We start from the raw sequence: 13552 nt of genomic DNA, 5'->3' as shown, positions 1-13552 counted from the left end.
GGGATGGAGGGTATAACCCGGGGGGACGCAGCCGTTTTTTCTTTGCGTGCCAGACATTCAGCATTACAAGGCAAGAAGAGGTTCAGAAGTGCCACCTCCATTCCAGCGCACAAACATCTTCGGGAGTAATAATATAATGTTAGCGACCTCTCCAGCCTTCGTCTTACACTTTGCTCAGGTTAGGTAGATAATCTGTAGTCTGGAGATTGCTTGCAGTCTAATAAAGTGTGGCCCAGGCTTTGCCCGGGTATGCAGGCCACACTTGGGTTCTTTGGTTTTGGGGGTCTAGCGCTCCAAAAAAAAGTGAGGGAAGGAGGTGGCACAGGAGGAGAGCAGATCAGCCCGTAGGAGAGGGACTGAACTTGTAGGTGCCGCGCTACGCATCCTCTGGTGCCAGCTAGCGCCAAGGGTTGCCATGCCGTATGGCACATGAACATAAATGGAGGGGCTTAGCACAACTCTGTTCTGGATTCTCTTTTAAAAAAAACAAATGGATGGGCGTCGATACAATGACCTACCAAACCCAACCCCCACCCTCCCACACCCCCTACTGGGTGCAGACGGGTAGCAGTGATTTAGCGACGAACGCAGTACCGACGGTCATAATCCCAACAGCCATTGACCAACAGTCAAAATACCGACATGGTCAAAATACGGACATTCATTATGCCGACTTGTTCAAAATGCCGACATGCGTTTTAAAGGAATTTTTGTCCAAAAACAGACTTGTTCATACTTTACCATCCCAGCGGACCTGGAGGGGGAATACGATAAGGTGCCGAGCGCATTGAGGCACCGTGCCCGAAGCATAGCGAGCGCAGCGAACCATGCGAGGGGACGCGGCACACTTAGACGGTGTCCTTGACGACCCTTGTTGACATTGACACAAACCACCCTCCCCCTTCCCCCGGCAAAACTGATGTCAGTATTTCGCCATGTCGGCATTCCAAATGTCAGTTTTTCTGACTATGTCGGCATTTTGAACGAGTAGCATAATGAATGTCGGTATTTTGTGTCCGTCGGTAAATCATACTGAACCCGGTGCAGGCCGCTGCTCTGGAAACACTTTTGAGCACACACTTCTTTCCCGGGTTCTGTGCAGTAAGTCTGTCACGGTACTGGTTATACTGCGGCATGGACTCATGGCGCCTGGAGCAAGCGCAAGTCTATGTTCCCTACCCAGTGTAAACACTGCCCCTGCAATAGGCTGGGGCAGATGACGAGTGCATGGTGACGGACGCTTATTTGCTCCGAACACATCTATACCCTAGATTTAGATAAAGATCTACAGTTACTAGATACACAGCCAATAGGTCAACACCAAATGGTCGAAGAGGGTCAAAAGGTTGACACAAAAAAAGATTGACACAACTTTATATTTTTTGGTGCCATTTTGTATGCATCATCTGTGACCCCACTTAGTGGTTAACGTAGACCCTGCGCCCGGCACGGGCTACTGTTCCCAATCGTAGTCCCTGTGGATGGTAAACCAAGAAAAAATTGTGAAAAATCCCCCCCAAAAAACGTGACCGTGTCTATCAATAGCCTGGCATAACAGCCTGCACCACCGTCCTCCTTATACGTATTGCATCACATCTACAATCCCATACACTTCAGTTCTCATTCTGCTGCTTTTTATCCTGAAAGGAGACCTGATAAATAATGGGAGACCTCAGGGTATGCTGAAACTTGTAGTACCACTACAACTGCAGAGCCACGACCTACCTATTAAATACCAAGAATAGCTAGAAATACTGTGAATTTACCGCCCATCCTAACTCAAAAAAGTAGCTGTCACCTGCAGTAAATCACTGTGGTCCGGGCTCCGGCTCCGCACAGAGCGCTGGGTTCTGGGCCCGACAAGCGCGATTGAGGTTTCATTAGCACCAGACGCTGCCAACGAGAAGAGACACAGAAAGGAGCCAAATAGCCTCAAATAAACTTTATTCTTTACAGGTTTTTTTTTTCTGCATATAAATTCCTTTTCATCTGCTGAGAGATTCATCTGGGTTTGTTTTTCCCGCAGACGCTGTGTGCAAAAAAAAAAAGTTTGGGAGAGAAAAATGAGAACTTGGAACTATGATTTTATTTTTTATTTGCCTGATTGGAAAGTCAGCCGGGAGAAAGCTCTCACATTCCCGCACGATGATTAAAGGTGCAGCTCTCGCCCCTCTCAGTGTCCCGCATCAGCCTGCATTACAATCCGCCTTTTTCTTTCCATACCCAGAGATTTTACAAAGCAACTTTCCACTTTTTTTTAATAATCATATACTTAGACTAATTGATGGTGTTTAAGAGCCGGTGTCTAACTGAATCTTGTAAAGTTCATCCATATTTGATATATATATAGATACACACACATACATACACATATATATATATATATATATATATATATATATATAGATATACATATATATATTTTTTTTTTACATAAAGTACATCCCATCCCTTGTTACATGCTTAAGGTGTCTGGACTGTTTTGCGGTCTCTCTCACAATGGCAGATAACGCCTTCTCCCACTCTGCACTGTGGCGCGGCTATTTCCCGCTACTGTTACAGAATTTGCGTTAATACTAGCAGTTCCGCTTCTTGTGGGTCATTCCGAGTTGTTTGCTCGCTAGCTGTTTTTAGCAGCCGTACAAACGCTATGCCGCCTCCCACTGGGAGTGTATTTTAGCTTCGCAGAAGTGCGAACGAATGTATCGCAGAGCGGCTACAATTTTTTTTGTGTTTCAGAGTAGCTCAAAACCTACTCAGCGCTTGCGATCACTTAAGACTGTTTAGTTTCTGTTTTGATGTCACAAACCCGCCCAGCGTTCAACCAGTCACGCCTGCATTTTCCCAGGCACGCCTGTGTTTTTTCGAACACTCCCTGAAAACGCTCAGTTGCTACCCAGAAACGCCCCCTTCCTGTCAATCACTCTGCGGCCAGCAGACTGAAAAGCTTCGCTAGACCCTGTGTGAAACTACATCGTTGGTTGTGCGCGTACGCATTGCGCCGCATACGCATGTGCAGAACTGCCGTTTTTTAGCATGATCGCTGCGCTGCGAACAAATGCAGTTAGCGATCAACTCGGAATGACCCCCCCTTGTCCTTATTCTTGTGTAGTAAGCGGATGAGTTTTGAGTGATCAGTGGTTCCCCCCCCCCTCCAGGAATGACACCACATCACAGCACATGCAGTTGGCTGTCCACAGCTGAACTTTGTTTAATAACCACGGGAAACAGACTTGAGTGGCAAAATCTTCCTAGCCGTTTTGCCAGTCCCAGCCACTGGCGGAGAGGGGTCTGTTCAGTCGGCTTCTGTAGTCCTCACAGAGATCATGTGACTCGCATTGTCCAAGTTTCAGGAGAGGGAGGCTATACTTTTATGATGCTGCTTCCCAAGCATCATGGCGCCTACTAGTTCAAGCCATTTATTGCCACTTGCCAGTGCTCAACATGGCCGCCACCGTGAAACATACAACATCTGTGCTGCAGTTAGTGGTTGTGGACATGACGAATAATCACACAATGGGTGACTTTGTTGGTTGGTAGGATACTCTGGGTTTGCAGCCAACGTACCTTAAGAATGAAAGCTCTCCACCCCTCTTCATATGTATTTAATACCAGCTATATATATAGCGCACACATATTCTGCAGCGCCTTACAGAGGTCACTCCTATCCATCCCTATTCCAGTATATATATTCCCTAATACACGTTCACACACAACCTGGGATTATTTGTTTTGTCAGAATCCAGGTATATATTTGGATTGTCTGAGGAAACCAGAGCACCCGGGGGATACCCACGCAAGCATGTTCAGAACATACAAACTCCACACAGTTAGGGCCATGGTGGGAATCGAAGACAAGACCCTCAGTACTGTGAGGCTTAGAGGCTGATCACTACCCCAACCTTGCTGTCCACATATCGTTAAGTCTTATCTAGTAAGATTACTTTGTCACACTTTGGGAGTGTACGCAGCTGTTTAGGGCTTATTCACTCCTTTGCTTTTTTCTTGTAGATTTCTTGGGGTCTCACACTGGAAGATGCATCACGATCCATAGTGTGATATTATGGGGGGCTTGTGGGGTGTTACAATATTTGACGCCCGGTGGTTATTCCTATAGTCCCAGGAAGCACCGCCGTTACATAACATTTGCGTAGACGCTTTTGTATTTGTGATGTTCTGTTTTTGCTGTTGTGTGTTTATTGGAAGAAGCTTTGTGTTTGTTACATTTTACACTGTTTTCATGTAGCAATAGTAAACAGCGGCCGTGTACATTCCATCCGCGGCGCGATCGCTGTGTTTGTGTTTGTGGCTTAGTTCGGGAGATTCCTCTGGGATGGCTCCTCTGCGACTTTCCCTCTCTTTAATGGGACACATTGTCCTAATGACGGCGAAGCGCGTGGTCTCACCCCAGTACGATAAGCCCTTTACACCAGGAGACCCTGTAAAATTGCTAACAGCTAACGTTACACTCATAAATAATATAAATTGATTTACGACGGGGGCCACATCTGAACCATCTGTTCCACTTCTCCCCTAAACACAGAGAGGCTTTTGAATTTAAAATTTTTTTTTAATTAAAAGCAGAAACGCGTTTTACTTCTCCCAGGTCATGGAGCAATGTGTGTCTAGAAATGAGATTCCAGCGGCGATGTGAGCTCCCTGCGCCTGCCAGGAATTACTTATTGGCTGATGTCTCTCCCTGGCCTTGGGTTCTGCCTGCTTTCCATCCAGACCAGTTCAGGGAGGGCTGCGACTGGAAGGGGAGACTGTGAAAACGGGTCTCCAGCCAGTAATGACAGAAAGAATTGAGTGTGTGAGATGGCAGGGATCTGGAGGCCCGGCTTAGGAGTGCTGGAGAACAAGCCCGTGATTGATTGGGAGCTGGCCGATAGGTGGAGGCCCTGGAATGTGCGCTGGGAGCTCACTAGAAAAACAGCTCCTAATGGATTTCTCAAATGTACCAGCATGCAGGCCGGGGCCAGGTGTCACGTCAGGAAACCAGATCCCTCTTAGCCTGATTTTTCCATTCAGGAGTGTAGGGGACTTCCTGACCCCTCCCTGCAAACTGTAACCCCTTCTAGGCCGAACACGGGACTCTAGACAAATGTCTTTGCTGATGCATTATCACTTTATAGTTTTAAAATATCTTTGTAAAACCGCTCTTTTTTTTTTTGGCTTCCAGCTAGGTGTTCGCTGGAATCAAGTAACTTCAATGGGGCACGAGGCACTTTGTGCCTCAGCAATGTCCCTAGTTTCTATTGAATTGATAGGCTTCATTCCCATGAATATTCACCAGACAAAATTACTGGGAAGGGCGCGCACAACTCCACCTAACGCTGTAACGCTGCATTGTCCAGCACGTCGCTGTATAATCTGCTAGGACAGTAAGTAGTAACACGCTTTGTTTTACCCACAGATTTGCAGGACTTTACCTCCGACACCCAGCACGTGATTGAAGTGGATGAGGGGAACACGGCTGTGATCGCCTGTAACTTACCTGAGAGTCACCCCAAAGCTCAAGTGCGCTACAGCGTCAAGCAAGAATGGCTGGAGACGTCCAGAGGTGAGGGAGGAAGGGTACAATGTAACACAGATAAATAATACGCCAAACAGACTCGCAGAGTACATGGCGGTAATCTGGCGGACTGTCCCGATTGGACTAGCTCAGTACGGCTGGTGGGAGGGAGCGTGCCCGTGGGAATCAGTGGGCTAGATCTGGGCAGGGGTCTCAGTTTATAGCATTCTTAGTGTAGTATGTACGTTGCACGGTATGACGCTGGCCCCTGATAGATATTGGCTCTGCCCTGTACAGTGACTACTACATTGTGCAGAGCTTAGGCCTTGCAAGGCTTCCATCCATTTCACTGCCCCCCTCCCCAATCTCATGTAATATCACATTGTCTCCCCGTGCCATGTAATATCACACTCACCCAATCCCATATGATATCACACTTCCTTTCCCATTCCATGTATCATCACATATTCTCCCCACCCCATGTAATATGACACTCTGCCAGTTATCCAATAAAATATCATACCCCACCCACCTCATGCAATATCACACTCCCCCCATCTCACACACACCCTCCCAATTATTATCACACTTTCCCCCAACCCCTTGATACTGCACTTTCCTCCTGTCCCACATAATACCACACTTTGATCCCATCCCATGTAATATTGCACTTTGATCCCATCCCATGTAATATCGCACATTCCCCCTTTCCCATGTAATATTGCACATTCCCATATAATATCGCACTTTCCCATGTATATTGCACTTTGATCGCATCCCACCTAATATCGCACTTTCCCCTTTTCCCATGTAATATCGCATTACCCCCCCTTCCCATGTAATATCATACATCCCCTATAATACCATACTTTCCCCTCTTCCCATCACATGTAATATTGCACTTTACCCCCTATGACGATCCATATAATATTGCACTTCCCCAACCACGTCCCATGTAATATTGGTCTTTGCCCCCCATACCATGTACTATAAACCAACACCCCCCCCCCCCCCCCTCCTCCCCCATTCCCTGTAATCACCCCTGCCCCCATCACCATCTCATGCAGTGTGATGTGTAACTCTGGTGCAGTAATGAGCATCACCCTGGATTTCTGCCCACTGACAGCTCGTCGCGTCCCAGGCTGTGAGCACAAACACACCTTTGCACCAGGAACATGCCCAGAGCTGCACAGGGCCGCGGGGCTGACAATCCTCACTGATTCCCAAAGTCATAACAGGAGACTGAGAATAGGTGGTTTGTCTCCCGGGTGAATGAGCAGGGAGATGCCTGGGGGGCATATAGCTGACTCCTCGCAGCTTGTTCTGCTCCACTTCCAGCCCCTGACAGAATCTAACCCTTCCAGATCATCCCCCCCCCCCCCCCCCCCCGCACTCACCCCTTAACCCCATCACTGCCAGGGAAGCTCTGAGCATATAAAAACTGTTCCAGTATCCAGGTCTATTTGCCTGTCGCCAGAAATCCAGCTTACTGTGCGTGTGTGGGCGGTTAGACTGTTAGCTCCAATGCACAGCGCTGCGTAATATGCAGATATAGATAATGCTTTTACCTCTTCGTATATTACAGTGTTAGCTCCTGATTGTAAAGTGCTGGTGCCTCTATAAATAAGTTTGCATAAGTGAAAATAATGATGCAGGTCCAACATAGATACAGAAAGTGAGTGCCATGTACTGTCTGCCGTAGTGCGCTCACCTGGGCACAGGTATCAAGAGCGAGCAAAGGGTTAAGGTGCCAGAGTCTATGACGGGATTAGGGAGGAATGGTTTTGCACTCAGTCATTAGTGCTGTCTCTGGCTGTCAAGTTTTGTTTTGCAACTGGTGTCAAATAAAAATGTGAGATAATCCCGCAGGCCAGCAAAGACGGTGCCATCTTTACCTGCTGTCAGTTATACTGACGCCAGAGGAAGAAAGATTTCACGAGACGAGGGAGCTGGATAGGACAGATCTGGGCGGATCCGAGCGCGACGCGTACAAGCGTCTGAAGTGGCTCCAATATCTGCATTCTGGAAATCCAGATTGGGTTCCAGTGGCTTGCTCCAGATTAGTTAATTGGTGATTCTGTCATACTGGGTGAAGAAGGACTGAGAGGGGGTATAAGGTGGCAGCTCCATGGCGTAATCTCTCCGCGGTTATAGGGGGAAGAATGTTCGTAAAATAAATCCCGAATGGCTGGGACGAACATATGGCGATTGTTAGTACTTGGATCGAGAATATGAAATGAATTACAAGAAACATAAGAGGGCAGTCTAGATGGAGCCGCAGGATATATCTTCCAGCAATACGGTACCATGCCGTAAGTGGAAATTGTGATACCAAATGTTTTAAATTTCAAAGGGCAATTAAAAATAAAAGAACAAGTTTCTAGGACAGTACTCTATCCAGCAGACTGTAATATGCAAATAATGGCATTTTTCTATTGATTTACTTGGTTGCCTGCCAGTTTTGGGAATATTGGTGGTCATTCCGAGTTGTTCGCTCGTTATTTTTTTGTCGCAACGGAGCGATTAGTCGCTAATGCGCATGCGCAATGTCCGCAGTGCGACTGCGCCAAGTAAATTTGCTATGCAGTTAGGTATTTTACTCACGGCATTACAAGGTTTTTTCTTCGTTCTGGTGATCGTAATGTGATTGACAGGAAGTGGGTGTTTCTGGGCGGAAACTGGCCGTTTTATGGGTGTGTGCGAAAAACCGCTACCGTTTCTGGGAAAAACGCGGGAGTGGCTGGAGAAACGGAGGAGTGTCTGGCCGAACGCTGGGTGTGTTTGTGACGTCAGACCAGGAACGACAAGCACTGATCTGATCGCAGTTGCCGAGTAAGTGTGGAGCTACTCAGAAACTGCAAAGAAGTGTCTATTCGCAATTTTGCTAATCTTTCGTTCGCAATTTTGATAAGCTAAGATTCACTCCCAGTAGGCGGCGGCTTAGCGTGTGCAAAGCTGCTAAAAGCAGCTTGCGAGCGAACAACTCGGAATGAGGGCCATTGTTACTTACAGTTATTTTACGTTGCTCTTTGTATAATTTAGACACAGACTGTTGGAGAGGACGCCCACTGATTACTAGATACCCCTATCCCCCCTTCCCCTATACGCAGACGCACGTTTCCCACGCTACAAGCTTAGTGAGCTCTCCAGCTATCTGGGCCCGGAGCGGGATATGTTCTAGGTCAGATCGGGTACAGAAGAATATAGAACGTCAGCTGGGACAGGAGTAATGCCATCTGTACATACAGTACAATCTGCTGGCTCTATAGGCTGTGAATACAGTAACGTGTGACTGCTGGATAAAGCATCTGTAGGTTTGAATAGAATCTAAGGGATTGTTAGATGGCCATTCACTTTCTGCCTGGGAGGCAGGTGGAGAATGACCACCATCCGTCATTGTGGGGCCTTGGGCAGCTGCCTAGTGTGCCTATACATTTACGATGGTCATCCTCCTACTGCCTTCATGACGTGTCTTCATCCCGTGTCCCCACAGACAATTACCTGATCATGCCCTCAGGAAACCTGCAGATCGTCAATGCCACTCAGGAAGATGAGGGGACCTACAAGTGTGCAGCTTATAACCCCGTCACCCAGGAAGTGAAGACGTCCGTGTCCAGCGACCGCCTCCGTGTGCGACGTACGTATGGCTGATTTTCTGCCACGGGCTGTTGTTGAGTCCACAGACATTGCCCAGTTTCTGGGATGGGCGATTGCTTCGTTACAGGAGCAGTAGATCCTACTGGCTTATTGATGATGGAGCTTGTAAAGCGGCTCTAGGGTAAAAGGGGGAGTTTATTTGCGAATTTCCTAATTGTGATGGCCATTCCCAACTCCGTGTAATAAGCACCATTGCTATCATCTGTCTTAGGGGCGATTTAGATTTGTAATTGATCCGATTCTGTTTCAGTATGAAGTATTGGTGTCTTATCTCAGTGTCCCACCTAATCAATACACCTCTCTCCGGCAGGCTCCACAGCAGAGGCCGCTCGCATCATCTACCCACCCGTAGCTCAGACCATCATCGTCACCAAGGGCCAGAGCCTCATCCTGGAGTGCGTGGCCAGCGGCATGCCACCACCGAGGATCTCCTGGGCCAAGGATGGCTCCGATGTCATCGGATACAACAAAACGCGCTTCTTGCTGAGCAACCTCCTGATAGAGGCCACCAGCGAGGAGGATTCTGGGACATATACGTGCACGGCCAGCAATGGAATGGGAGATGGGGGCTCGGCCTTCATCTTCTACAATGTTCAGGTGTTTGGTGAGTTGCTCCATACGTTGTAGGCTGAGGTGGACCCGCACACACGGAACCTAAGCGATTCTCTTATGCAGAATGTTTTTTGTAGTCTATGTACAGGTTTTTTGCAGATTATTATGTTCTCCTGAAATATTGTTTTTGTTCCAACGACTTTGCCATATTCTGCAGAGCATCTTGTACTTAGAAACTAAGAATAGCCCCAAACCTATATTTATTCCATGAAAATAAAGTTATTAGGGTAAATATTATCCTGTCTGTCCCCGTTTCCTTTTACACAACTGATTGATTGAGTCCCTATTATACTAACTTCCACGGCTGGATGGGACGGTTGAACCTTTAGACTGGTTTGTACACAGTGAAACGCGTTGTGTGGTGATCACTAACCTTATGTTATCCTACAAGATGTGATGGATCGTTTTGCTTTTTATCTCAGAACCACCAGAAGTCAGCATGGACTTATCTCAGCAAATAGTTTCCTGGGGCCAGACGGCAAAGTTCAGCTGTGAAGTGAAGGGTAACCCTCAGCCCTCTGTGGTTTGGCTGAGGAACGCGCTTCCTCTTCTTCCCAGCCTGAGGCACCGGATCTCCAGGAAAGTCCTTCGGGTGACCAGCGTAGGGCCAGAGGATAATGGCATCTACCAGTGCATGGCTGAGAATGAAGTAGGCAGTGCCCAGGCCTTGACTTTCCTAATGACCACTAGCACAGGTGAGGAACGTGTGGGCAAGAATACGCCTTCATATATTTATATTAAAGCTTTGCTATCAGTCACATCTCATGCTGATGCCCTGAATTTTATGGTAAAAGTTCCAGGAACCTTCCTAGACCCGGAGATGGAAGCAGAAGTTCAGCCTCCGACAGCAGCCCCCATCCCTGATGACAAACAGTTGCTCCTAAAGGCCCAGCTGAAACCAAGACCCCCAACTCCGGGGTTACCGGCCCCTTGTCCAGCCGACAAGACCAATGTCCTCCAGCCAGAGGCTCCCACAATACTCAGCTTTCCCAGAACATCCAAGACGGACTTCTACGAACTGGTGTGGAAGCCCAAACATAATGGCGGAGCCGCTATACTGTATTACACAGTAAAGCACCGCAAGGTATTACAGATCTCATAATGGTCTCTTGACACAATGACTGATCTCGGTTTTTCTTCGGAATGCTTTGATCTTCTGATGTAAGCACAAGTGGCCTGGTCATGTATGTAGAACGTAATTTATGCCATTTTATGAGATGAAATTACTGATCATCTTCCAATACACAGTGGATCTAGCATGTGGGAATACTGGTTCATCCATCACCACATTCCCCTGACTGTCTTTTCCCTCGCGCAGCAGGTGGTAAACGCCACAGATGATTGGACCGTGTCGCGCGTTCTGGGATCACAGCACCGCCTGACTCTTGCCAAGCTGGACCCCGGGAGCCTGTACGAAGTGGAAATGGCAGCGTATAACTGTGCTGGGGAAGGACAGACGGCCATGATGACCTTCCGGACAGGTGAAGAGCACTAGGATGTCTGTTCTGCCATGGTGTGTGGGTCTAGTTTAGGCTGTAGACTTTGGGTAACTCTTCCGCTTGTTGCACATTGTAGGGCGCCGTCCAAAGCCGGAGATCAGAGCCAGCAAGGAAATCCAGATCCAGAAGGACGACCCAGGGACGAGCACCCAGAGCAGCAACCAATCCGATAACAACCGTCTCTCCCGTAAGTATCTCTGTATTGTCCGGGTGTCTGAGATCTAGCGGGTCAGAGCTTATCCTTTCCCAATGCTCATATCTGTGCGATACTACGCTCCTGAGCAACATAAAATTCCACTTAGGTTTTATTTTTACCCCAGTTAATAAAGTAAAACAACTATGACTAATATATTTGCAGATAAAATAATATTGTCTTATTACAGCTCCAGAAGCTCCTGACCGCCCCACAATCTCAATGGCCTCTGAGACGTCCGTCTACGTGACGTGGATCCCCAGGGGCAATGGTGGATTCCCTATCCAGTCTTTCTACGTGGAGTACAAGAAACTGAAGCAGCCGGGAGACTGGGTCCTGGCCACCAGAGACATCCCACCGTCCCGCCTGTCCGTGGAGATTTCTGAGCTCGAGAAAGGTAAAGACCCCTTTAGAAGCAAAATGGTGTGCAAATACTATGTATGTAGGTTGCTGGGGTTTCACCTTCCGTGACCATCATGCTCCCACTGACCCTCGTAGCTTCCACCTCATGCCACCGTATTTCCTGCTCTGTTACGTAGATGAGCAGGGGGAGGGTCCTGTGACTCCGGCAGGGTTCCTGCCCTCCCTTTATGGGAGCGTCATGAGCTGTTTATGGTATAACGCAGCGTTGAGCCTGCCTGACGGCCGTGAGTGTTTCACAGATGTACAGTTCCAGATGTAATAAGGGAGTGTGAGGAGTTATGGGCCCAGTCCTGTCTGCTTCCTCTGTCTGACACTCATGTTCTAGTAACTCTATTGGTTATGGAAACATGTTTGTTTTCCCCGCTTGAATCCCTTAAATTATATGTCCATTTTTGTTGTGTTGCGTTTTTATTTTTAACCACATTATTCCTCTTGGAACACTTGGTTTATTAAGGATTATAATAGCCTGAACATTCCATCGGGACAGTAATGTGGTACGTGACAACCAATCGCCTTCTTGCGTCTCCTTTAGGAACCTCCTACAAGTTCCGAGTGAGGGCTCTAAACATCCTGGGGGAGAGTCAGCCCAGCGCAGCCTCCAGGCCGTACATGGTGTCTGGATACAGTAACCGCAATTATGAGCGTCCGGTTACAGGACCCTACATAACTTTCACCGAGGCCGTCAACGAGACCACCATAATGCTGAAGTGGATGGTAAGACCCTGCACAGTAGTAAAGGGGAATGAGGCCCGGTGGGCCTGGGCCTACTTGTGGTTGTGGGGGGGGATAGATTCATTTAGAAAATACCATTAATGTCCTTTAAATACATCCCCGGCTATGGGGTCATGTACTTTGTGCTGATATTGAATATTTTTCCTCCGTAGTACTTCCCAGCGAGTAACAACAATACTCCGATCCACGGCTACTACATCTACTATCGGCCCACGGACAGCGATAATGACAGTGACTACAAGAAGGACGTGGTGGAAGGTGGGTAGGACCAGCCGTCCTCTCTACACAGGAACCTGTGTCTGTAATGCATGGGCGGCCCCCTTTCCGAGAGACCGCTTGTGCGCATACCTAAGTTACTGTAACCATGGCGACCAGACCTCTGCTTTTATTTTGTAACCTGCAGTAGGATACATGAGATAATCTGGTTGTTTAGTAGAGACAATAATCTGTCTTCCAAGGATGGTTTGCCCACTAGGGGGCGCAGCTCCGTACGAGTCTGTGATAGGGATTAATTTCCTGTTTTGCTGAAGAAGCAACATGGCAGCTCACAATCGTGTTACTAAAGACAGGTATACGGGGGAATGGTGTATGCCTGGATTTTGCTGCACTTCCATAGAAAAATAAACGTTAAACCCTGCAGACAAAATGGGTTTTTATTTATAAGAAGGAAGTCAGATGCTGCAATTGTCAGAGTGTCGTATGTTTGAGGCTATGGATCTCTGAGGTATCATTGTGTGTCCCCCCTCCCCAGGCGATCGTTACTGGCACTCCATCAGCGATTTGCAGCCGGAGACCTCCTATGATATTAAGATGCAATGCTTTAACGAGGGCGGAGAGAGCGAGTTCAGCAACGTCATGATCTGCGAGACCAGAGGTGAGGCCAACGGCATTCGCTGCTTTATAGGAGGAATATGATGTCTA

At 47.8% G+C, this 13552-nt stretch overlaps 1 protein-coding gene across 6 annotated transcripts in view; it reads left to right on the top strand.

Moving 5' to 3' along the window:
• The window catches only part of BOC (BOC cell adhesion associated, oncogene regulated), a 266459-nt gene that overhangs the window by 229590 nt on the left and 23317 nt on the right, over window positions 1–13552 (top strand). For 5 of the 6 annotated variants that reach the window (XM_063956822.1, XM_063956819.1, XM_063956818.1 and 2 more), the window contains 11 exons: window positions 5417–5563; window positions 9009–9152; window positions 9483–9776; window positions 10207–10479; window positions 10579–10868; window positions 11103–11265; window positions 11360–11470; window positions 11667–11873; window positions 12432–12613; window positions 12784–12889; window positions 13383–13505. In XM_063956822.1, the coding sequence (XP_063812892.1) occupies window positions 5417–5563; window positions 9009–9152; window positions 9483–9776; window positions 10207–10479; window positions 10579–10868; window positions 11103–11265; window positions 11360–11470; window positions 11667–11873; window positions 12432–12613; window positions 12784–12889; window positions 13383–13505 (2040 nt within the window). The remainder of the gene's footprint in view (window positions 1–5416; window positions 5564–9008; window positions 9153–9482; window positions 9777–10206; window positions 10480–10578; window positions 10869–11102; window positions 11266–11359; window positions 11471–11666; window positions 11874–12431; window positions 12614–12783; window positions 12890–13382; window positions 13506–13552) is intronic. The other variant, XM_063956823.1, reaches the window with a different exon arrangement.

Source organism: Pseudophryne corroboree, chromosome 2 (assembly GCF_028390025.1).
Source record: "Pseudophryne corroboree isolate aPseCor3 chromosome 2, aPseCor3.hap2, whole genome shotgun sequence".
Classification (NCBI taxonomy): domain Eukaryota; kingdom Metazoa; phylum Chordata; class Amphibia; order Anura; family Myobatrachidae; genus Pseudophryne; species Pseudophryne corroboree.
This window is presented reverse-complemented; position numbering and strand designations above follow the sequence as displayed.